Source organism: Bombus huntii, chromosome 6 (genome assembly GCF_024542735.1).
Source record: "Bombus huntii isolate Logan2020A chromosome 6, iyBomHunt1.1, whole genome shotgun sequence".
Lineage (NCBI taxonomy): Eukaryota > Metazoa > Arthropoda > Insecta > Hymenoptera > Apidae > Bombus > Bombus huntii.
Window position 1 is genome coordinate 7,045,451 of NC_066243.1, and position 26,961 is coordinate 7,072,411.

General features: G+C 32.8%; 2 protein-coding genes across 4 annotated transcripts in view; both read left to right on the forward strand.

Annotated features, from left to right (window-relative positions):
* LOC126866789 (uncharacterized) overlaps positions 1 to 26,961 on the forward strand; it is a 162,580-nt gene that overhangs the window by 116,955 nt on the left and 18,664 nt on the right. The gene's annotated exons all lie outside the window — the stretch shown is intronic.
* Positions 1 to 26,961, forward strand: part of LOC126866577 (lachesin-like) — a 94,475-nt gene that overhangs the window by 56,477 nt on the left and 11,037 nt on the right. For 2 of the 3 annotated variants that reach the window (XM_050620356.1, XM_050620354.1), the window contains exons 2-4: positions 9,602 to 9,714; positions 12,211 to 12,499; positions 22,349 to 22,510. In XM_050620356.1, the coding sequence (XP_050476313.1) occupies positions 9,602 to 9,714; positions 12,211 to 12,499; positions 22,349 to 22,510 (564 nt within the window). The remainder of the gene's footprint in view (positions 1 to 9,601; positions 9,715 to 12,210; positions 12,500 to 22,348; positions 22,511 to 26,961) is intronic. The other variant, XM_050620357.1, reaches the window with a different exon arrangement.

Consider the following 26,961-nt stretch of genomic DNA (forward strand, 5'->3'; position numbering starts at 1 on the left):
GTAAGAGTGAAAAAAAATAAGACGTGAAAGGTAGTGCTCGTCTGCGAAAAAGAAGAGGGCGGACGGAAGGGAGCGGAAAGCAAAAAAAAAAAAAGAAAAAAAGAAAAGAGTAACACGGGGCGAGGTAGAAAGCCGCATAAATGAGAACGCCAGTGAAAACAGAAGGTATTCCAAGCAAGAAGAAATGGCACCGGAAGGAAAAACGAATACATCGTAACGTCGCAATGTTTGAATGTTCCGCCACCGCTAAATGCCCGTCATTTCAATGTCAACGTTCGCGGCAAATCGTTTCAAATTTTGCGAGTCTTTCGCGAAACGTGTCAATATATCGATGGCGCGTCACACTGAAGCGGATATCGCGATAGATTTCAATTCACCAATTCCATTTCAATCTTCCTTTCTCTATCGTTTCTATCGTTTATCGCTTTCCGTTTATCGTTTGTCGTTTCCTATGCCCTGCCTCCATTTCACAATCTATTGGAAAATATTAAAAGTCGCGCGAGCGATTTGAATATTTTCAGTGTTTCCGGCAAACACGTTTCTCGATGCTTGATTGCTAGGAAGGTGAGGCTGTCTGCCTTCCAAGGAGAAGATTGAAAGATAACACGGCTCGAGAGAAGAAATGGAAGGAACGTGAAAACGTAAGAGGATAAAGACACATAGAGATGAAGATACGAACGGAGAACGGAGAAATCTCGGAGCGAAACGTGCGAGACAAGAGTAATGTCGTGCTGTCCCGTTAACGCCCGTGAAATATTTTCTACCGTTGAGAAAACACAGGAATGCGCCGATGCGCGACGATTTAACAACCTTTAATAAACCAACTTTTCGTTTTCATTTTCTATTTCGTACGCATTCACGACTGACTTTACGTTATTTTCAATATTAGCAACGTCACTCTCGATTATTCTCTCCCAAACCTGTCTATCACGTTGTTTTATCCTTTGTACGTTCATACGTGGAAGTACTCGAATGCTTACGTTTGTAAATTCTAATGGAAAAGATACGAATATCCAATTGAAACGTTTAAAACAATACAGCGTATAAGGAATGAAGAATTTGCTAAGAAATTAGTACTATTCGTAGATTATTGTTACAATTACTATGCGCATGTGTTTATGTCATTCTTAATCTCTTTCACAATCAATTACACATCCGTTACGTATGAAAGCAATTTCGTTGTTGATATTTTGCAGTGAAAAATGATACCAATCGTCACAAAAATTACGTTCTATATTACATATTCAACGCGATTCTTCTCTGGCAAATTTTAATTATAGCTTCTCCTGTGAAACACACAAAACTAGTTTCTCGATTCTTATCTCTCGAAAACTGTCTGACAATGTGTTAGGAATAATAAGCTTATTGTAACATAGACAATAAATAAAATTGAATGGAAAATTTAATTAAAGATATGAAGATTCAATATCCTGTTTCCAGACTGCTGAAAACAAAGGATCGAAAATGTATTATCATTAAAAAAAAAGACTCGTATTATAATTGATTGTATCGTGATAAACAGTTTTGGTATTTACTTTCAGTTTTCTCAAACGGTAGAATAAGAAACGCAGACTCAGACATATAAAAAGATAAGCACATTCTTACATTTTATAAAAGTAGCACTGATACTGTTTAATTAAAGCCCCACTGAAGTGTTATTTCATCATTTTTCACATTTTTCACCTATCTGCATATTTTCTCTTCCATTTATCTTTTAAAGCACGATGTAGAAACAAGAAGTCGTCCACAATTAGCGGAGAAAATTATTATCCTGAAACAACTACTCCGTTAAAATACCTTTATCCGACTAATTTGTTTAGCGCAGCTTAATTTGAAATTCATCGCTGTATTAGTTATGGGATTTTCGTGTTTGACTACCAAATCTAGAGTACCATCGAGAGAGTCAAGATGATTTTCTTGCCACTTTATTATAATTTTTATTCCTTTCTTTACACTTCTCTGACATTTTCTAGTTTTTTCAATTTTCTAAAAATTTACATCGTTGCGTATACTTTGTACTAGTTTGTCTTTCAGAATTCCAATTTTTCTGGTAATTTCATATTACTTAGAAGGACGTTTCGCTGAAATCTTATCAAGTGGATTATACAAAGTTCCATTAACAGTGTAATGAGATACACGATTACATTAGTAGAGTTTAAAAGAAAGCTGAAAATGTATATAGAAGTTACAGGGTATATTAAGCGTTAGTGTATATCATAGAATATAATACTTTCACGTAAGTTATCAATAAATGTGATAAAAATTTCATGAACGATGCCCAGTATGGTATCACATGAATAATAAAATAGAAAATATTTATAGTGCAATAAACATGTTTGTGTAAAATATAAAGTTGGAAAGATCAAATTCTCAAGAAATATGTCCGATAACATAGATATGGAACTACTGAAGGCTATAAAAATGAAATATTGTGTTATTCTCTTTTTATTTTCTCGGTAAAGAAGAGGAATATGTATGATTTGTTTAGAAAAGATTAATTTTACTCTTTTTTCAAAAGCATGTAAGTACGTATACCTTGTTTTCGAATGATTTGGTTTCTCCAAAAATAAATTAACTAGAAAGACAAGATAGGTACATATTATGGGAACGTGACATTTCCTCTAGCTTTTGACAACAAAAATTTCACTCGGGAAATTACAAAACAAATATAAATTTTTCATTTGAAAGGAAAGTACTTTTTCGTGCCAACAAAAATATTATTAGGAAGATTTAAATTGTTTAGACTATACTGAACGATATATTTCGCGTATGAATAATATTGCTTAAAAATAACAAAGCGAAGAATTCGTTTATGTAGTTAACGATAAGATAGGCAGATGTCGGTAAAAATTTGCAACTGTCACAGAAATATTTTCTTTGTTATTCAGAATTGTCCAAAATCGTTCGCAGCGATAAATTTTTATTCGTTATTTTAACGTAACGTAATCGTTCAGAATAATCGATACTAGCGATTAAATGTTGTGACAACGACAAATTCTTGCGAGACAATCTTTCTAAACGTCCAATACAAAATACCGTAAGTGCGATGTGTAATGCGATCTTATCTAAAAAAAAAAAAAATGATTTTTGATGTACCAGCTTGTAATAAAAAAATGCTCAATAGAATATTGGATATTTCATCAATTAATAATTCAAGAGCTTCATCATGTTTACAAACGCAAATAAATTCATTCGTACAGTACGTGTTGAAAAGTGTAACCGGTAGTGAGAAACGATTCGCAAAGCTCATCTAATCATAGGACTTAGAGCTATGAGACTATAGTCTCATCACGTTACCCCTTACTTCACCTTGGTGAAGCCAAAACGTCACCGCTGGCTTTCACTGCGCCTTCGCCCGCGGGCTACGTCAGACGTCTTTTCTCACAATCGTGTCGAACAGCTTTAAACATTCTATCAGACTGTCAATCTATCACGCCTACAATAGTATTTCGTTATTTAGTCGACCAAGTTTGACACGCTGTCCCAAGTCGCCGTACAGTCTACCTTATCGTCTGTCTTTGAAACATCGATCATTTACAGTGGCTCACAGAAGTATTTCTTCACTTTTCGACATCTTTTCTATTATACGAAACATTTTGAAATTTAATGTAGAAACACTGAATTGCCACGTTTATATAAATAATGGACTCTGAAAATGTACAAAAATTATTACTTAATTATTATATTGTTACTTAAACAGGCAATCTTCCACATTATTAATAAGTCTTGGTATTCAGTGGGATCATTTTTCATACTTCTTGTATGCTTGAGGTGACCATTCACATAGTATACTAGTTTTTCTTAGTAGATATAAGTAAATGTCTTGCTACTTCTGTGTACAATTTTCAGATTGCATTCAAATCTTGCCAATAGAATCGTAGCAGTTGAGTCTCATTATAGTGCTGATGAAATGTCAAAAGTTAAAAATTTTATACGGCTGTAATATATAATAAAATTATGAAATTTTATACAATACGCACAATATGCGTATAAAAATGTTCTATGGTAAGTGTACGAATACCTTCGCGAGCCACTGTAGGTATAAATACCTTTAATACAATTCGTCAATGCTACTACCAAGGATTGGATATTATAGAAAACTACTTTCATCCTAGTAGTTATTTTGCTTCGTTTCTCCATAAATAAATACTATAAATACTATAAATAGATATATAAAATAATATTATTTGAATAACAATATATAATTGGAAAATAAATGTATAAGATTGGTTGTTTTATAGATCAAATGTATTATTTTATTTATATATTATAATGATGATGTATAACTTACTACGTTTTGTCAGTAAACTCGATACTAAGATACTTGCGTGCAAGATATTTTACAACATCTATTTACTAACTTGTCGACATACGTACATTAGGTCACGTTTCCACTGAACGTGACTCAAGCTTGAACCTTTATTAGCAGATTCGTGCATCGGAAGAACATATCCTTATGCTAATTTGTAATAGAGATAGAATATTACAATTCGTTATGCTATATACTGTAAACGCCGAACGAATTTACAATTCATCGTCAGCTATATCAACGCATTGTATATATAAATCGAAGTTCTGAGACTGTCACGATTCTAACTATTAGAATTACTCGATGAGATTGTTTGAGTTTTGCAAACGTAGCGCGATCCTCTTATGTATACTGAATATGTATATAGGTGACTGCTTAATATTTCCCAATTCAAGAATTAATTCAACGACGAACATATGTATGTTTTATTTTATTTGTAAATATCCCGCAGACTTTTTGTCATTAACTTGATTTCTGTATTATTCGTAAATAATTTCGGTACTTCCTGGTACTGTTTGAAGTTGTTGAAAACCTTGTTCGTACATGTGAGCAGATGATTTATTGCAACTGTTTAAATACGTGGATTGGATTGAACGTGGATTAGAATTTATTATTATTTAGAATCGTCTAGAATTTGTATCGAATTTTTGCTTGTAACGCACGCTTGAAATTCAATAAATACGCAACAGCTGTTAAAACGTTGTGATACTGCATTACAGTATTGAACAGGCTTTCCAACAACTTCCAACGTATTGGGAATCAATCAAGGAAGTATCGACAAATTAATGATTAATAGCCTGTAGGCATGGCTTAAAATCCAAAGTATTTATTTTCAGCATCCCCTGTAAATGTATTATAATTAAACTGATAGAACAGTAAATTATATTTTGTATACGACATCTGATACTAATATGCTGCAACGATCGCACGATGTAACAATGGCCTTGGTACGCTACACGTCAAATCAATGAAGAGCAGTTGATTATTCAACTGGTGTACCGTCATTAAAATGCAAAGGTAATCGTGCGACTAGATTTAAAAATAATCGTCAGTTGAGTAAATGTTTTTTGATAGATTTGAAAGAATTTGCGTTTAAGGGGAACTACATGAAAATAATAATTTTGTCGTATCGACGATACTAAATTCGTAATAGCAGTTTGTAACAATAATCGGTTGTCGCTAATGGGTAGCAATAACGAAACAATAAATTTTTAATCGCCATTTGCAATTTATATTCTTCAGATAACTACAGCAGAGGCCGGATTGGTTGCAATGAATTTTAAGCGTGAGATATAAAGAGTTATGGTTACTTTAATTTTAAATCAAACCTCTATAAATATGGCAGAGAGAAAAATCAGGTAACGTTCTAGCTAACGTTAAAAAAACAGACAAGTCCTGAATTTTATGAGAAAATTAAGACGAGAACTTTATACACCCGTGTTTTGATGACCTTTTCAATTTAAGTACTTACTGTTTGCGTCGTCAATAGTTTAGTTCATCGTTCGTTCAACGATTATCGAGTGTTATTCTACGGTTCTAAAGATATTGAAAAGTGCCAATTGAATAGAAGTATAAAAGAAGTATATAAGTAGTATAGCTAAAAAATTGGGGAAACGTATCTCAGATGACGTTGAGCTGACAGTGATTAATATGTCTGTTGATGTTAGACTGTAGTTTTAGTCTTACATTCTCCACTCCATTCTTTTGGTACTCTGGTACGGTCGATTGTATGTAATCCAATCTGGTGTATGTTTCATGCTCTTTGAGTCTTATGCTCAAGCTCTTCCCAGTTTCATTATTGTATGTCTTGCTGCAAAGGCAGAATATTTTACAAGTTTGTGACGTAGATATGCGTAGTTTTACATCCTACAAAGAGAATTACGCGTAAATAAAAGAGGAATAATATGGCAATGATAATTTTTGCATTATATACGTATATGTGTATATTGTATATTTTTATATATTTTATTGTGTTTAATCGACCATTCGCGGAGAAACGCGATCGCGAGAAAGCACGTCAACGGGAATCGTAAATTTCCGTTACGATTAGATAATCGACGCCACGAAATGATCGATCCCCTTATTTCTGTTACGATAATAGGGGTAGTTCAATTGAGTTTACACTGAATTAACATATTGTATATTTAAAAAATTGTCTAATTCAGCGAAGCTTCGTTTATAAAAAAAGACGAACAATTTATTTCATGCAATGTTAAAATAAATAATAATTTTCATAGGTTTAATTGATAAAGAAGTTTCTCCTGTCATTTTGTAATTTTATTATAGCGTTGATTTAATACGAACTAAGAAGATAATACAGGTAGGTTTCAGTAAGACGATATCAACGTCCTCTATTCTATCAGGAATTATAAAATGAACCAAAAAGATATGATACAAAGGCACATAATGACGTATATACAGGGTGGTTGGTAACTGGTGGTACAAGCGGAAAGGGGGTGATTCTACGCGAAAAAAGAAGTCGAAAATATAGAATAAAAATTTTTCGTTTGAGGCTTTGTTTTCGAGAAAATCGACTTTGAATTTTCGCTCGGTACGCATGCGGTACGTTATAACGGATCTCACTGTAGATTGTTGTCTCGATGGAAAAATTAAAAAAAATTTTTTTTTTTAATTTTTATTCTATATTTTCGACTTCTTTTATCGCGTGGAATCACCCCCTTTCCGCTTGTACCACCAGTTACCAACCACCCTGTATATATTCAAATATATCGATCCATAACACATTGAATTACGAACACGCTATCTGTAATTAACTGTACGATGTTTGATGACAAAATGAAGGTGATATTTCTTCTACAGTAACTAGTTGAATTTTAGGAAAGAAGAAAACATGTCATATCTAAGTAAAACGAAGAACTACTTCTATTCACATTTGAAAGATCCGGAGAATTAAAAGATTTTTTAATATGTAATTTGGATAAAAACAATTGTTGCTTTTAAGAAGTTTCACATTGCTTTTGGCCCAGACCAATAACTGAATTAAAAAGATCAATAACCGAAGATATCATGAATTATTGGAATCATGTTTGCTTTTTACTAATATAACTTAATTTAATTTAAATTTCAATGATTGAATTTCAATGAACGCTCTGTGAAACGTAACCAGGGAAACAATCCATCGCGACCTAAAGATACTCACAATAAAAGGAGAAATATCAAAGTACAGCAATAGATATAATACACGTGTAAGCAATCACCCGAACCCACCGGTGACCTAACTGTTGGACAGTACAGAACACATCCGCAGACTAAAAAGACACTAGCCTCTAGAACTACACAATAGATTCAGCTGAAGTAGAACATTCACTCGCATAAAAGACAACTGTGAGTAATTTCAAATTACTCCGCATGCCACTGTATCATGCCAGCCTAACTTGCTTACAATTCTCAACGAGAATTGATTATAATATACTTGATAATTAGAAAAATAAGAAATTCACTCAGATCTGATTATGATATTATGACTATGATATTCGAGGTAATATTACAATTCAAACTTAAAAATCTTTCAATAATTTCAACGAATATACGGTATATAAGCATAAATGTTTAATGGCGAAGTTAAAAATGATAACGAACGACATAGATCATTCCAATAAAAATTAACAACAGCGATTTCAATCGCGAAAAATCGTCAAATAAACAATGAATCAATTGATTAAATGTAAAAAGCTTATAGTTGTATCGCTGTTGAAGCGAAAAACAGTCATGGTAATTTGTTATTCTACAATTTAAAAATACGTACCTACACAATCCACCGATTGATCGTATTACATTTTTCACGCATTTAATATCTCTATATATCTCTTTCAATTCTGAGGTAACAAAGAATATTTTACATAGAATTCGAACAATGTGAAAGGGACAATACGCCGCAAAAAGTAAATTATCGTACCAATGTCATATTATCTTTCATAGCTTATCGATGTGCTTTTGTACTTAAGTGCGTATCATTTTCCTTCTACATATTGTAGCTGACATTAGAATGCGTAGAAAGCGTACGTGTAACGATATGACCTTGGAATACCATCGACTCACAAAATTAGGGTTTAGCATGAACTTCATTTTTATCGAGATTGTACACGTCGCCGACGATCAAAGATAATTTTGTGACTGTACATTGCTGTGTTTACTATCGCAACACGTTTCTTCGCCAGATTTCTTTCAGAAACATTTATTGGAATATTAATTTTGCCGGCTTTAACTACGATGCCACGACACCGAGAGCATCGCTTTATGGCAGAACGCAGATTGTCACGGCGATTTTCAGCAGCGGCTTTTTCAATAATATCTCGGTATTCTTCAGCCAGTGCGTTTTAATCACGCTTAACGCCAAGACTAATGTATCTTTTATAAACGTGCTGTATCTGTCATACTTGTCGTTGAACTTCAATTAAAATCGTGTCGTAGTATAGCGCCGAGTTTATTCGAAGCGCCGCTCATTTTCCTTGACGAAATTAAAGCAAGGCGTTTACAATGAACAACTTATAACATGACAGACAATATGACAGAATAATTAGAACTTGTGATCTTAACCCCATTATTGCTTACTTCCATTTCTGGCATTGTAGTAAAGGAACATCATCTCAAATACTTATCTGTATAACATTTAGGAAAGCAAGTGACGGAGATACCTTAGGAAGCTCATAGCGATCAGGTCCTCTAGATACATATTTGTAGTGTGACATGTTAAGTAAACATGTTTACTTACATCGAGTTCTCTCGCGTTTTATGCTGAGTCCGCCAGTGTCGATGTAAATAAACTCACATTCTAATGCCAGCTATAACACGCAATAGAAAAGAAAAAGATTGATCTATATGCAAACTAATACTAGCTTCGAACAAATGACCTTCATTTCATTCATATTCATTCTTTAATATCATATAAACTACATATGAAATATTTTTGTATGTCGTTGCGAGTGGAGCAAATATACGTTTAAGTGGCTCTTGTTTTTAAACATTTTTTTCCAAAAAAAAAAAAAAAACGGTCGGATTGCAATCCAGGGTTCCATTGAAATCTTTTATCCTCACGATGAGTAGAATACGAGGCAATACAAAAATTTGGCCCTGAATTCCTCGGTCAATGTCAGTTTTGCAGCTATTTTTTTCTACATATCTTCACTCATCTAGAGGTATGATGGTTGTGACAAATAATTTTCGAACACCATGTACATAAATCCACATTTTCTGTCATAATTTTTATTTGCCGTACTTTGTTTTATAAATAGAATATATAAACTCATAAAAAAATATCTCCTCCTATTTCAGATTCAAGCACTGCTACGGGACCTGTATTTATCGCTCCAGTTGGAAATCAAACTGCTGCAATCGGCCGTGAAGTCGTTTTTTCTTGCTGTGTTCGCAATATTGGAAAATATAAGGTAATTGAATATAAATAAACTCTCACTACTTTACGGTAATGATTCACGGAAGCGAAACAAAAATATTTCACAAATATCTACGATTATAAAATTACGAAAGTTAACTTAATATATTTAGTTCTACTCATATTCAAAATGTTGCGAAATACAGCATTCGCTATATAAAAAATGTATATATATACACACACACATTTCTAATTCAATATACACATAAAATAAAATCAAAACTGAGAATTATATGATAATTTTTGTATTTATTTCGTAAAGTATAAAAATAATGAAATCCTCTTTGGTATCGCTAGATTCAGTTAATCTCTGCCATCTAATCTAACAGGTTTAATATTGTTTAATAGAATTTTTGAATCTAGTTAGTTTTACTCTTAAGATCTTACGCACAGTTTAAAAATTCTCCTACTAAGAATGAAGTAAGCTAAACTAAAATACATCTTACCATTTTCGTTTTACCGTTAATATATTCAATTATTTACAAAGTAATGTTATTCACAATACAACTTTACAAATAATACGTAAAAAGTAACATGAAAGTGACGATATTACACGTATAGCAAGTGTTACAATCACCGACGAACACATGTTTTCGTTTTGTATCAAAGAAGATCAAGCAATAATGTGCATTGAACGGTATAACGAATTTTAATAACGTTCGGTGATGAGTAATCTTGTACGAAACTTCGTTCAAAACGAGCAAAGTGTCAAATTAAAAAATGTCAGTCAGAATTTAAAAGCGACAAGTATGCGACAAAATTAAATCACCGAAGCTGACAGATTCTCTCTCTCTCTTTCTCCCCCTCTCCCTCTCCCTCTCTTCCTTTTTTCTTATTACCTACTCTCCCTTCCAATGTCTCGTATTTAAACAACGTGTAACAACGTGTTAAATAATGTAATGTGTCGTTAAAAATCACGTAACTACATAACAGAGAAACAGGTCTGTGCTTAGATCTGCATAAATCGTTTAATTAAAGAGGAAAGAAAAACAATTAATTTCATCTAGCGATAGGTACTACAGTTCAACGTTTGTGTACACTTCTGCGAAAAATTTTCCCTCGAGTACCTCTCGTTCCTAATCCAACCGAGAGTTATCCTCCTTCCAACGTTAGCTATATTTAGTAATAAGTTTTTCGATCGAAATCTATATATTCGAAGAGGAAGAGGGAACGGTCGAGGGAAATGGAAGCACAGAAAGCGTGAAGAAGGAGATAGTAGAGAAAGGAGCGGTAATATGTGTGTATGTGTTGGAAAGAAGAGAGAAAGAGAGAATCGGAACTGGATGGTGGATTGAGGAGTAAGTAGAGATGGAGAAGACACATTTTCCCTGGCGACAGATTCCACCCGTAAAGTATCCACCTAGATGAAATATTCGGTCTATAGAAAGCCACTCAAGGCAGCTTGGCAGGCAGGGATGGATTAAGATAAGCTCGGCCCCCAGTCAGATCCAAATAGTTTCCGGAGATCTTTTATGAGAGAAAATGCCAGCCAAACTTATAAACGTTGTTTTACTTTCATATTATTTTCAAATTGAATGCTCTAAAGATGACTGGATTATGGTATAACGAAAATCGACAGAAATTAATGCGATTTCTGTGTGTGGAATATTTTCTCTCGTCGATCAATATGTCGTACTTGCCGAAACGAAGGGAAACTAACGAGAAAAGAATAAACGATCAATTTTCACTTTAAAATTAATTACACGCAACACTTTCATATTTCTATATCACATTCGTTGTCGTCCCATTTTTCTAAAAAAAAGCCGCATTTACGTGCGCGAAGATGTTACATTTCGTTACTTTATCGATCGTTCTCGTCGAATTTCGCTTCTTGCTCGTTTCTCTCACGATTCTCCCCAGTATATTCCTCTGCTTTCGATTAATTTTCGTGTCCATTAATTCCTACGAAATACAAGGCGGCGAACAATAATCTACGATGACAAATTAAGTCGATAATTGAATCAATAATTGGTTAATTTAAAAATGATAAATATGATCGATCCTATATCGTTCTCACGCTTATCGTAAATGGTATGATAAAGGCAAAATAAAATGAAAAGCGTGAAAATACGATTATTAAATTCATGTACAAAAGAAAGTATTCGCAAAGGAAATATTAGGTTGTCCGAAAGGTTTCTTTCGTTTTATGAGGAAATAATAGACGCACGACGTTTTTTGATTTATGTTATTTTGTCGAATTACGTACGATCCATTTTGTTCTGTTGAGATAAACACCGCGACATTTCACAGACTTGGTTTCCTGTTTGTTGAATGGTGCATTGTTGTAAAAAACATGTTTGCGAAAAAATGACACTTTTCGGACAACCTAATACGTAAAGAATAGCAAAAAGTCTCAATCGATCCAATATGCAGATGTATCGAAAAATCATTAGTATTGGGATTATTCGAGCAACTACATCAAAATTTCTGTTACGGTAAAGAGTTGGTCGTTGGTACGGCAAAGGTAAGGAAATGACAATGGATTTTCCAGGTTGGCTGGCTACGTGCCTCGGACCAGACGATTCTCTCAGTCCACACTAGAACGGTAACGCACAATGCACGTATCTCGGTCTCCTATGAGACCAGCGGATGTTCCGGGTCCGGCGTAGCGTCCGGTAACGCCTTCGGGGTGACAGGAAGTAGCCAAGCCACGGAGGAAGTCGTCAACGGCACGTGGCGACTGCACATTCGTCAGTTGAAGGAATCGGATAGAGATTGTTACATGTGTCAGATTAACACCAGCCCGATGATATCAGAACTCGGATGTTTGGACATTTTAGGTAAGAATTGTTTACATTCCATACAAATCAATTCTTCTTTATTTTGATTAACATCGTACGGCTTCCCATATTCGAACCTCCATTATTCGAATCCATTGTTCTAATATCGAAACATTTTTCCATCCGAATATTCTTTTATTTGAACAGAACCTCTGCTAGTAACAAATGCTTTCTTTGTGTTACAAATACTATTATATGTATCATTGCATGTATCTATACATACTATAAAATAAAATTAATGATAATCGTATAATAAAATAATACAAAATAATATAATAAAAATAACACTAGATGGATTTTGATACGGTTCTCACCTTTTTAAGGAGCATTTATCGAGTAAGGTTTGGGTGTGCGAAACATTAACCTATGACAAAAGGAGGCAGGTGTCAAAAATATGAATCTGAATTATAAACCTTCATAATATACATATAATAATAATTATAAAAAATATAAATCGCTGTCACGATATGTACAGCGATTTGCTATTAGCGAGACGATATGATCTCACCCCCCGAGCGATGTCTTTTTATCGACGTGAAGCACCACTGCTTATCGGATCGCATTACAAATATATAAATATATACGTTCAAATTGAGATAAATTTGTATAAACATTGAAACGAAACAATTTAAATATTATTTAATTTTAATATTTAATTTGTTATTTCTTTGAGGACGATTGACGTATATACATACGTATGTGTTGTATATGTCGGGTTATCTTTAGGATTTAAGGCGCGTAATGATTCTTCGTTTGAATTAGCCATTGTTTTACGAAACAGAGAATATATTTACGCGAATAAACAAGATTTTACAAAATATTATGAATAATGAGTTTAATAAATGATAAGATTAACAAACGATAAGTTTAACTAATAATTAGATTAAAGAATAATAAGTTTAACGAACAATAAGAGGAACGAATAATATGTCTTACGAATAATGAATTTAACGAATAATGAGATTAACGGTTTTACGAATAATGAATTTAATTTACGCTATTAACAATGTTCCGGGGTTCAAACGAATCCACGGTCAACGGGATAACTCTTTACTATGCGTAGAATAATTTTATACACAAAAATACGATTGCTGAGACACTCGGTAAATTGCTCGATGTATCACTTTCCAAGGCGATCACACGAATGAATATCTGATGAAAATCTTTTTCGCTATACGACTGCATTTGTTTGTTATATGCTCGCTGGAGACATCGAGAAGGTTCCAATCGTTGTTGCTAGGCAATTTCTGTCAAAAGTTTGTTGTATACTCTTTGGAAACATCGAGAAAGATCCAAACGCCGTTACTAGGCAGTTTCTGTCTGGAGATTGATTTCTAATACAACGTGTGTCCCATTATATCGACATCTCTAAAGTACAATTCTATGTGATTTCTAGGGAGAACAATACAACCGATCCACACCTTCGTCAGGCAAAACGTTTATCCCGTGACCGTGGCTACGTTCGGCGACCAGTTGTCACCTCGAACCCACTTTCGCTTTCACAAATATCAAACAATTACAAATGACAATTGCTTAATTACAGTTATGATAAAATCTAGGCTAAAGCATTAGAAGGCTTCCTCAAAATTGCAAAGGGAAGGCTGCGGTTTTCCTTTCATCTTCGACATATATGTAATATCAACGTAGCCCATAAATTCGTATACGCGTTCGGCAAAAACAATAATTGATGAAGCCGAAACGCACATACGTACAGTATGTCCGTTTGAGTATCTATACGCGATTATTTCTGTAACTATCAGAAATACGAAAATACGTTTCAAATGAAAGTTGTACAGTATCGAGGGGTCAGAAGCTTTACAATTTTGCTGTGTAACAATTGTTTCACGAACTACAGAACGTTTGCCAAGCCAGTAGAAATTCGCAAAATTTTCATTGTTAAAAATTTTATTTTTGTAGAAGGTCATACATTATATAATGTCCCGGACAAAGACCGGATATGTGTATCAACTAGTCAGAGCAGAAATAGTGAACAAATATAATTGCTATTAATTAGGATTTTACACCGCATCTACGTTGAAAAACTGAAATCGACGAAGTATTTTTGCTGTTAATCGGCATATTTTCTTGTTCCATCGAAGCGAAACGCGCAAAAAAATTTCGTGAAACGTGGAATTTATGATAAGCTACGCAAAAGTTGAAATATTTAAATAAACGAGGTTAATTATATTAATTTAAAGATTCAGTATTGCGTTTTAGATCGTGATGACGTAAACGGTTTCCACAATTTCTCATGTTATTTAATGCACGCAATAGGATTGGACAGGGTTTAAATCGTACAAATTATACATATATGGTGCCGCAATGAAATATACTGCAATTAGCGGAGACTGTAATGAATGTTACTTCGCAAAATGACGAAGGGTTAATATGGTAATCGAACATTTAATCTTTCTATTCAAATACCGGCGCGATTTAAATTACTGTGGTAGTAAATTGTCATGATCGAGGCACAAAGAAATCCTAATAACTAGCTAATCTTGTTATCGAAACTATTCTGCAGGTAGACTCTCGAATCTGTTTACAATGATAAAACTTTTACCTTGTTAGAAATAATTGCTTGGAAAATTATTTAAATAGTCTTACCAGTTAGCTTTTCCATTTGAAATCGATGTGATAAAGGCGTTACTTTGAAAATGTTCTTATTTAAATACTGAATACGGTGTAATAAATATTTCAGTTTTGTAAGAGTAAGTAAGGAAATAGTATAATCAAATAAATACAAATTTAGAACCATTTAAAAAGGATCACATTGTATCTCTTTAATTTATGAATCATTATACTGTTGCTTTAAATAATTTCGTCATAAAGCTTCTAATATAAGCAGTACAAATTCGTTGTATACCACTTTATTTAAAATATCGTGGAAAAGTTAAAAAATACAATATTTAATTGTATTATTTTTGTATATCTTATTTTATTATTGTATAGTTGTATAATTTTTTATGAAACATATTTCTAAAAAAAAAAATCTAATTAGGTCGGTAGTATTTACGAAAAGTCTTATTGAAAATTATATAGAATAAATATAAGACGTAGAAATTAAATCCAATATATTTCTTGTTTACTTGGATAGATGTACAGGGTAGATTACCTGACTCTGCTACCTTAAATTACAGGTGAAACGTTTGCTATATGAAAAAAATTTTTCTCACAAACTTGTATGACACTAAATGTGGCATACAATATACTTCGGTAATTACTGTTTTCTAGACAAACACACCGCAATAATTTTTTACCCAGCGTTCGATACTCTTCCAAACTGCGAAACTAAACGACATATGTCATTTTTGATAAACTCAAACTGGCATTTCAATAAAAAAAGCAACGTAATAAAAATTTAATCAAATATTACGTTATACTCTTTGCTCTGATACCATACGGTTTTTAGTCAAAATATGTTTTTCATCTAACAAATAGCGTACAAGTAATTCACAGTGGCAGAGATAAGGGTAGAAAGTTAAGTGACTCGTCTATACGTGAGAGTTTAAGCATGTAATATGGTTCCATATTTCCGTCATCGAAAATTGAGATAACCGTGCCATTTTCCTAAAGTCAGATAAAAATCTTCAAGATGTTACGTAAATATTTCTTTTACCCGTGTTACGAAAAATATATTAAATCTGTAGCGATCCAGCGATGGAGAAAGCTAACTGGACTTCTACCTAGAACAATCTATCAAACAATTAGGGTTTCAAATCACTAGATTTAATTATGCAATCGAAGGAATTCGTTTTCTCATTCCATATACTTCTGTACAGGCATGCAGAATATCTTATTTAAATCAATTCCTTCGTGAATACTTTCGAAGCTTTTAATAGTACTATCAGATGTTGCAGATAGAAGTCGAAAATTTCCAAGGAAGATGTTAAAATATCACTTGAGATTTAATGTTCTTTTTACATCAATTATTAATGCAATAAAAATATATGATTTCGATGAAGAAGACAGAGAGTTGCCCTTCGTATAGCGCACTTTATGCATCCATCTACGAAATAGCTAACTCACGCCAAATTATGTTTCCCGTAATAACACGTTTATTCGAAACATCTGCCAATATCGTCAATAGTTTTTGACGCTTAATTAGTTGATAGTTATTGATTTAAATAGAATACTATAACGACTAACCATCCGATGTCAAGAAAGTACAAGCTTCTTCTCGCCCTTAAAAAGAAATATTTCTTTTACGACTTTTTTCGCACTCTGTGTTGCTTCGCTAGACACAATTTCCACGTCCGGAAAAAAAGCAAAACCAATGTCATTGGGCCATTGCCAATAAATCGATCCACCTATTTGTCTGTCTTCGTACAACTCTAGTTTCGCTGTCTTACGATACAAATTGCATGTATTTCATTTACAATAAGTGTTTCTTCAAATGTTGGCCAAATTTTCTTTCATAGCAATGTATATATTTTTATTAATTAGCAATATAAATATTTTGCCAATGTTACAACAGAGCAATAATATATTTTCACGTATTGTCGTTATACGTAAATCTGCAAAAGTCATTGCATCGTATTATGAATATGATAAAACATGTCAGTCATGACTTAATCCGATAAATTAAAATCTTTCTGAATCCTATAATACTCACTATGTGATACTATTTGGTTGCAAATATGAATCCCGAAGCAGAACTGATCTATCACTGCAAAAAACGCAAATTTTGGCAAAAAATGATGAGTTACGTGAAAATAGAATCAAAATATTATTATTAACAACAGCTGCTTAGAACTAAAACTATTAAACCTTTTTCTAGGTATTGAGACGAAAGGTTGCCTTAGGTAAATCATTAGGAAATCATCAAAAAGTTCAGTTTTATTATCTCGTTTAAAATCCTAGACTATGAATAACACACATACTCGATATTATAATAATTTCAACAATTATACATACGTGCAATTAAATTAGATTCTTGTTCCATTTTTACCCGCCGCGTCTTTTGATGACTGTTTCGTCAAATTTTTATTTATATCCTTTTATCGTTATCCGACCCTACGAATACTGCAAATGATTCTATAAATAAAATTCAGATTTTGGGTAGAATGGGAAGGCCGCAATGCACTATTTTTATGTAACTGTTGGAAAAAGTGTCTGCCAACTTTTATCGTATATTTCAAATAGTTATCTTCTGTCGATGCAAAATTTTGCTTTGCCTGATAATCTAGATCGATTACCACGTTTTATATGGAACCAGCAAGCGACCTGATATTTATACACGGAGATGTACATCGATTCATCAAATGTATCACCAGCATGAACTCGTTTAAGAAATTAAAAAAAAAAAAGGAAGATCAAATCAGTAGAGCATTGAGCTTGCCATTTTTACGGCTTGATGTTTAAAGATTAGTCCATCCCATAATTTAAAGGGTTATTTATAGGCGATAAATGTTTATTAATGCACAAGATTTCAGTATCACATATTGTGAAAAAATCTAATGCGGAAAATTCACAGTTACCAGCAAAATTAGCTATTTCGTTACAATGAAAAGTCATACAAGTAGATTCTACTCGACACAGCACTAGATAACGTAAACTCTACCGACTTTACTAAATTTCAGAAACGCTATTGCACACAACCTACGGGCATGCTCCCATCTACAATCGAGTTACAACTAGAAATTCCATAATAAATTACAAATACGTTACTGGTAGCGGAAGAGCGTACTCTATTAATATGTAAATCATTCATATATAAATGTAACGGATGCAGAAAATTGTAAAATGTCCACATTGAAATATTGGCGACATAACTTAGCCAGCAAAAACCAAAATTAATATTCCGCAATCAAATTTTCTGTGGTATCCCAATCTGATAAATTTGCTAAAATATATATATGTATATATATATAATACCTGGATACGTAAATTAATTAATATGTTATTCGAAATCCAACCATTCCAAAAGAACTTAATAATGATCTTTCAAATGTATTAACACGTAATCACATATTAATAATGCTCTTGCATAAATCCATTATCCTACTTATAATATGCACAGAAATACAATAGTATAATTTGATTGTAAATCACTTGCTAACACAGAGACAGAAAGTAGATTTATAGAATCGTTATACAACTAATACATATATGTGTATGTAAGTACGTATGTTTCGTAACCGAGAATGGCAATAGGGATACTTCGTTAGGGCTTGAATGGTTTCTTTTCTCGCTTATCTCGACACACTGCCACAATTGCAGATTTAACTTAACAAATGTCGGCCGGATATTTTATATTATCAAGAAACGAATCTTAAACCCGAACAAATAATGAAAATAACACTCATACGTTAGAAATCAAAACTCGTTAGTCGCAAATGAAAAATTTCCAAAATCGCTTTCAAACTGGAAATAGTATCATTAAAATTGTATGTATTTCAGAACATATATTGTTGCAACATATATATATATATTTTTTTTAACTGTTACAACCGGAACGAAATAAAAATAAAACTTCCAATTAATTACATTACATTAAATCAGTTGCTACAGCTGCAGGATCCACAAAAAGAACCGACATAAGAGGAAAGATATTGAGAAAGTAATATTGAATAATAACCTTCTAAATGATCTCAGGCAAACTCATTTTAAGATTGCAAATAGTACCATTAATTACGTTTCCATAAAAGTGGGAACTAAAAAATAAAAAGGAAACTGTAATAATGGCTTCCTTCCCCACAGAAGCAGCCACACAAGTCCTATAATTGAACAACTCTCGAAACTAAAACCGACGACCTTCTATTAATCAACGAATTACGTAGAATAAAAGGAGCAATTAATATACAGTGCTAGCCATTAAATATTAGTTACTCTTACTCGTTACATTTATTGAAAAACTCGAATAAATTATACTTCATTTATCATTTTACATTATAAAACACATGTCGTGCGAATGAAATGATACGTTAATCAAAAATATATTCTAGAACTTGCTATGATCGGTGGTGTGTTTAGTATAGTTAATGTGAGAATGCAAAAAATACAGATTTCTAACTTGGTGGAATTGCAAAAGAATCTCGTGACGAATCCATTTCTTAATGATACAAAATAATTTCTAACACGTTCCAATTCCGCATGAGAAAATCGTGTATTTTCAGACGTTCGGATTATTTTTATAATTGGCGAACTTTCTAACACGAACACGGATATCTGCCACTTTTGAGGCTGTGTGTTGATGGAAGGTACGCTATTAGGTTCGCGATCCGAAGGGTCGATGAACGAACCTTAATAAGTAATTAGGGACTCATCGTCGCCTGCTCAATAGCAATTACACCGTGTTACAATATTGCTTGGAGAATCAACACCCTTAGCATGTGGATCGTAACTCTCGGATTTGGATGCACACTACAGAGGTGCTGCTAATTGCTGGAAGACCGGTATTCTAAACTACCAATTGATCGAAAATCGAGAAGCATATCCACAGGGATATGTTTGCTGAAAACTGGTCAAATTTCAGAATCAGAGTAAGAAGGAACGTGGACTTAGATTAGTCGAAAATGGAATCTCTTAAGATTCCAAAATTATATGATTCTTAACCAAAGCTTCATACAAAAATGCAAAAACTGTATACAACATCCTACAATATACGTTAAATAAACTTGATAAATGATCAAGGTTTAAAAGAAAAAAAAACATGTTTTTTTAAATAATCCAAATGAAATCTAAAGATCAATCAATAGTAATTTCCAGGATTTTAAACTGGAATCGTTGCAATATTTTAATAAGCGATTATACGTATACCTTTTGATGCGATAATAAACGATCGTATTTTATTGGAACGTATAAAATATTCTTACTATTCTTCCACATAAATTCCAATTTGCATTGGATGGAATATATTATACGGCAATGTAACGAGCAATGAAACGCACATCTTCCTTTTTTTTCCTTTTCCACCATTATTTCCATTTCCTTTTCTCGCCATTTAACGTCGAGAGGCGTTCATTGAAGGGATAATTATTATGTTCTCAACGTTCCGAACATTAGCAATTTCTTAGTCCGCCTCTATCTCTTACTACTCCTAAATCGAGTCTAGTTACCTATACCGACTAAACATTAAATACCGTCTCATTATAATATCCTTCGCCTAGGGTTGTGCCTACGGAACAGAAGGATCTTTTGAGAACTTTAACCTACAAAAGTCTTTCATCAATTTCGAACTTTGACATAATTTCTTTCTTCCTTAGTTTTACCACTTTTTACTATGGAATATTACACTGCATCTCGTTTACCTTTCAAAAGCTTCTACATAATCTGTGATTAAAGGAATATGTTCACGTCAAAGAAGGAAATTATTAATCGGTTTCATGGAGCTTTCCATTAAAATGTAAAATATCTTATTCTTTGACTTACGAGAATACACTGTTGCTACAAGTTTAGCTATGCAATTTCATTATCGAAAAAAAAGAATAGATTTACATTTGTTAACATATAAATAACAACACGTACTAGGGTAAGTTATACTTATCCATCAATGCATTCACTTCATCGAAACAATTTTCTTAAATAATTTCCAGATAATGATTATAAATAAAGAGAGAAAAGTAACGCGAAGAAATTTTCTTTAGAAAAATTATATGTATGTGTGTAATTTAAAGCTTGAAAATTTGTGGCGTTTATAAATTTATATTATCATACATTTATTTATTACATTTGTTTATTATATTTATTAGACATTACTTATTACGTATTATACATTTTTATATTATTTATTACATGTATATTATATTTAAAAATTATATACTAAATTAAATAAATTATTATATATGTAGACACATATGAATGTACGTATATAATTACATTTATAATTTAGTTTAAGTATATTCATTTCAAACCCTAGTATTTTGAATTACTTTTTTATCTTTACATTATATATTCACAGAAATATATTCTCAATTGAGACAAGAAAAAATAAAGTCAGTAATATTATCTTCGAATGAATCATAAAATTATGTTCGTTTATTCATATTCGCATTAAGTTACCTTGTATATATAAGTAAATTATACAAAATATCGTCAAACTGATTATAATGATTTATACCATTTAGGTACAAAATGCTGTCAATAACAAGTAAGCCTTCTAAAAAAAATTAAAGTGTGCAAATGGAGTCTTATATTTAACAAACTAATGTTTAGTAAAAGACTAATATCCAATATGCATAGTCACTTTAATCTTATAACAAATGTTAAAAATTGTTTCTTTAGATCTTTCCATGGCAGCTGCAAAATACTATAATATTTCTATTAAATATCTTATTTAATAGAAATGTATATATTTTATTTTTTACTTTATTATTTAACATGATATTTGGGCGTCATTTCAGCTAACGAAATTTTAAAACACTTCGTATAACATACGTGTCTAACATGTTGATAAAAAATATACGAATATTTTAGCGAGCAGCTATATACGTGTACATACGAAATTTACGCATGTGAGGATAATATTTAAATATCAAACGAAGACGCACAAAATATCTTGATATTTTGGAAAGGAAATGTAATTTTTTGCTATACATCGCTTTTGTATATTTTTACTAAAAGTCTAGATAAATCTTGAAATGCTTCTTATGTATCCTCAGTCTCAACGGCGAAGGAAATATTTTGCGATATAAAAGTATTTGCATATCGAATTCATCGTGCCCTACCATACGTAGATTAAAACCTGTTACCTGTTATTTCGAGATGAACTTTTACGAAGAATGCGTGAGATAGAACGAAGTGAACCAAAGAAAATTCCCTTTTTTGCATGAGACGTATCATCGTCGACTGTGATTGTTCTAATAACAGAAAAAATGATGATTGTATATCTTCTTGACATTTGTTGGACAGTACCGCCGGATATCGTTTATGGAGGTGATACCAGCGCCGACTTGGCAGTTTCGGAAGGTGACAATGCAACTCTAAGCTGTCGTGCAACGGGAAGGCCGACTCCAAGAGTATCCTGGCGAAGGGAAGACGGAGAACCTATTCTCATAAGGGCCTCTTCTGCTGGTACATAATGACACTATAAAACTCGTGGGTATCTTCGCGGACAGACCTCTTTCACTTACCGCTTCGTGAAAAAGAAAAAAAGAAAAAAAAAAGAAAGGAAAGGCAGAGGGACGACGAAGGTTTAATTTCGTTTGCTACCCATTACTTCCTTTGTTCGCATTTCTGTCGCTTGCCTGTTTTCATCTTTCTCCTTTGCCCGAACTCAGCTTTATTACAATGGTTATGATCGGTAATCGCTGCTTCGCTGCTTTATGTCGCTAAAATCAATAACGGAATGCGGAACGCGTAACATTCGAACTTGTCGTTTTTGCGGCTTTCAGTGGTCGTTTTATCACATTGCGTTATGCTTTCAATCATGTATTTCCAATACCCTTGTATTTTTAATATCGCAACTGTGGCTGGTGATGCATGTAATGTTTCCTCTTTTTTCCTCTCGTCATTTTTTGTTTTGCCTGTTTCATATTTTGTTACGTTTCATTTCATACGACGTAACACTCGTTCGCTATAAGAACGTTTTCAATATCGAAGAGTAGCGCATCTAAAGTTACATTTGTATTTTAAACGTATTTGACGACATGCGCCAAACGACTACACGCTACACGCGTCTCCAATCCCTGCATATTATTTTGGATAAACGTATTTTCGTTTCTGCTCCTTTCGTACGTCACGCATATTTACAGGAACTTTTCGACGTTTACGTTTGTAAGATATTACCAAGACACTGTCGTTTCTTTTGCTTTATTATTATTTCCGCAGTATCGATTATGTATTACGAACAGGAGCTTCAAATCTGACAATAAAACAGATGAAACTTTGTCTTGTCTGGTTCGCAGCTCTTCCAACTTGTTTTTCTCCTTTCTAAGGTATCGCTTTTTCAATCGGATTTCTTTAATCGAATTTTGTCGACTGCATTTGAACTGTTGCGCTTTATTCTCATGAAACTTCTATCAGATTTGTGTACTTTAAATGTTCATCGATGGAAACCTATAAACGTCACTTGTCAATCATTCGAATAGTTAGAACGTTAAACGTTAAACGAGTAAGAAGAGAAATGACAAAAGTCAAACTATCGAATTGATATTCATAGCTGAAACAGGCTTTGAAACACGCGCGGTATAAAATGATACGAAGGTGGGTAATCTCGTTGAGAGATGAAGTTTTTAACATCGTGAAACTTCAGTGTTTCAAACCAAAGCTTTTATTCTACTATGAGATCTAGACTCGTTTCGAAATTGTACATGATTTTGAGGATTAACGTTCGTATATCTACTGTTCGTGCAATACCCTGCTGCTTACTGCACGATAGTACGCGTATAGCAGTTTCAAACATACATAACTGCTAGGCTGTTCGATGTCGTAAGTATACACCAAAGGATATTCGCTATTCAGCACCATGTGACTTTACATTAGTTTCATGTTAATAGGGTAATTAGACGAAACTAATATCCTGGTTACGTTGAAGACCTGCTCGCACGAAAAGGAGGACTTACTAGAATAATATGATTTTATATGCGTACCTAGTTACACCTAAGACCATGACTATATGTATATATACATATTAATGTACACACAAATAGCTTACTATCATAAGGAAATTCCAAGTGTCTCATAGTACTTAACTAAACGAATTATACGCTTGTGAATCAGTAATCGTTTAATACATAATCGATTAATTAATATACGTTACTTTACGTAAATCACGTATGTGTCATCGAAAGAAAGGATTGCATTTAGTATACATATGGTAGAATCAGTCCAAAGGAAAGACAATTTAAACGACAATTTTTAAGTTTGCATTAATACCACAAGTGATATATCTATACTTGTACGTTCCATTGATGTGGGAGGCAGAATATTCCACTAGCTCTGGTCGCTTCAAATATCTCGGTTATTTTAAATACCGATCAAGGAATTAGAAAACTTTTATATTTGCAGGAAATATTCTTTTTTCTAATGAAATATCCAATTGTCAATTGATTGATCAAAGGATAAAAATGAAACAAGTACGTTTATTCTAAATCTCATTGCTTCTGAGATATTCAACTTGATCCATCTTATTGGAACACGTATTCAACGATACAGCGGTATGAAAAAAGTTTCATCTAGAGAAACATTTTGCTTTAAACTTCAAAAAACAATATTGGAGAAATTTTAAATACTAGAAATATTGGTATCGCACCCACACAATACTCTAACGACACGGACCCGCTTGAATACTGTTGGAGAAATCCCCGTACAAAAGGCACGTAATCAGAATTTTTAAACGCAACTACCGTCATTCGATAATTTTCGTTCGAGTAAACTCGTGTATTGTGAAATTTTCATACGGGATTTCAAAATATAGAAATTTTAAATTCCCTTTAGCTCCCTGTAGTTAAAAATTTGTTTATTGCAATAGCAATTAGAAAATAATATTTTTAATCAATTATTAGTTATTTTAACAAACATATTTCTCGTAGATATAAAATAATAATATACTCTTGTTAATCTAACAGTTCTTTGTTTCGTATAACACGGATCGCATAACGCGGCATTTTTTGCAACCTAACTACCGTGTTGTACGAGGGATACCTGTACGAGGATATAATGCAATCCAAGAAACAACAGCTGCAACAAAGGAACAATATTTTTTCATCACCTAGCTATTTATCGACGAAATTGTTAAATTAATGAGGTTAAGAATTTGCGGCCGTGTGTCTTACAGAAATAACGTGTGATTCATCCGATGATATAATACTAAATAATATATTAATAATAATATAATATTTAATAATATAATAAAAGAAACACCATTTATATGGTGGATATTGGACCGGAAACAGTGACATAACGACGAAACACGAAGTCAGTTAAAAATCTGAAGTCTGAAAGGTTTTCATTTTATTCTTCCCTTATGGCTTTAAATAATTCTGGCTTGTTTGAATGTTTGATTCTGTCTATGCGGAGTTTCAGCTTCCACCATAAATGCTCAATCGAATTCAGATGCGAAGATTGAACCGGCCAGTTATCAACTTTTTAAGCCGTTACAGTTTCTAACAGATAACCCGCGTTGAACCATTTAAATATTTTATTTCGGATCGTTATTATATTAAAACGCCCAGTTCTCTGACATTTTCCTCTCTGCGTAATAAATCTTTGCAATAGATTTGTGTCTGAAATAACTGACTCATAATCTCGAACCATTCATAACATTCTTCGTTTCTACAATTCACTTCGTGAGCAAGAAGAAGCCCGTCTGGTCGTAACATTCCTTTAAGCATGTTTTTTACTCTTGGAATTTGATATTTTATATCATTTCTTGTACCAAGTGCGCAATTGTCTTCGTTTTCATCACTTCTGAATAATTTAGCTTCTCAGCCGAGTAATTCTCTCAGACCTGGGTCGTATAATGCAAATATTCTCGGTTTTGGGGACCTCTTCTGCTGATGAAGTAAGTCCAACTATAAAAATCAAAGGGACTGATAGAGAAGATAGAGACGATAGAGATAACGTTTCACGCAAAAATCTATTAGGATACGTAGAAAAGAAGCATAAGGAAATAATTGAACATTTCAACGTCATGACGATCCAAAGTATAATTCGCAAATAATTATCTTCTAGGAATGTAATTAATAAGCATCGATAGATTTTTGATCTTTTAACATTTACAAACTTCCCATCCTGTGCTCATAAAATTGTCAATATCAAATTTTCCTTCGGGAAATAAATAATTGCTTACAAATAAAGTAGAATTCAACGTGGAATATCTTATGCAAAATTGAGCATTCCATTCAAGGAGGCAAAATTAACCTTCGAATCGCTAAAATTAACGTAGACCTTCGCCTGCAAAAAGAATTATTACCATCATGTTTGTCCCTCTTACGATTATACAACTTTCTTAAGTATATGCTGTATTTATTTAATGATCGAAATAAGTTTTATTTATGGTGGAGAAAATTGAGCGAACATGTTTGATGACGCCGATTTATTGCCGGATTTTACAGTAAGTTTCAATGGAAAAATATTAATTTCAGAATAATTCTTCTATTTGAAAAGGTAACTATTTTAGAATATTATTCTACGTTCGCTGGCACTTTAGGTTAATCTACACCTACCGTTAAATATAAATTAAACATTGAATATATCAACATATTTATTTGGTTACAAAGAGAAATATGATCGTAAGAAAACGAAGCTTACTGCTGTTTGTACAAATATAGACGAGATATATGTTCGTTCCATGAAAATAGATTAATCTTTGACAAATATATTGCAGAAAGATCAAATAAATTAACACAAGGTAATAGCTACAGCATTAGATAAACTACTAGAAATAAACTTTGCAAAATTGGCTGTAAAGAACGATTAATAAGTAGCATAAACTGTTTTATGTGTTATTCTTTTCGATGGCATCGTATAAGAAGCGAAAAATACGAAATCAAAAGCCGAGAAATTTTCGACCGTAGGCACAC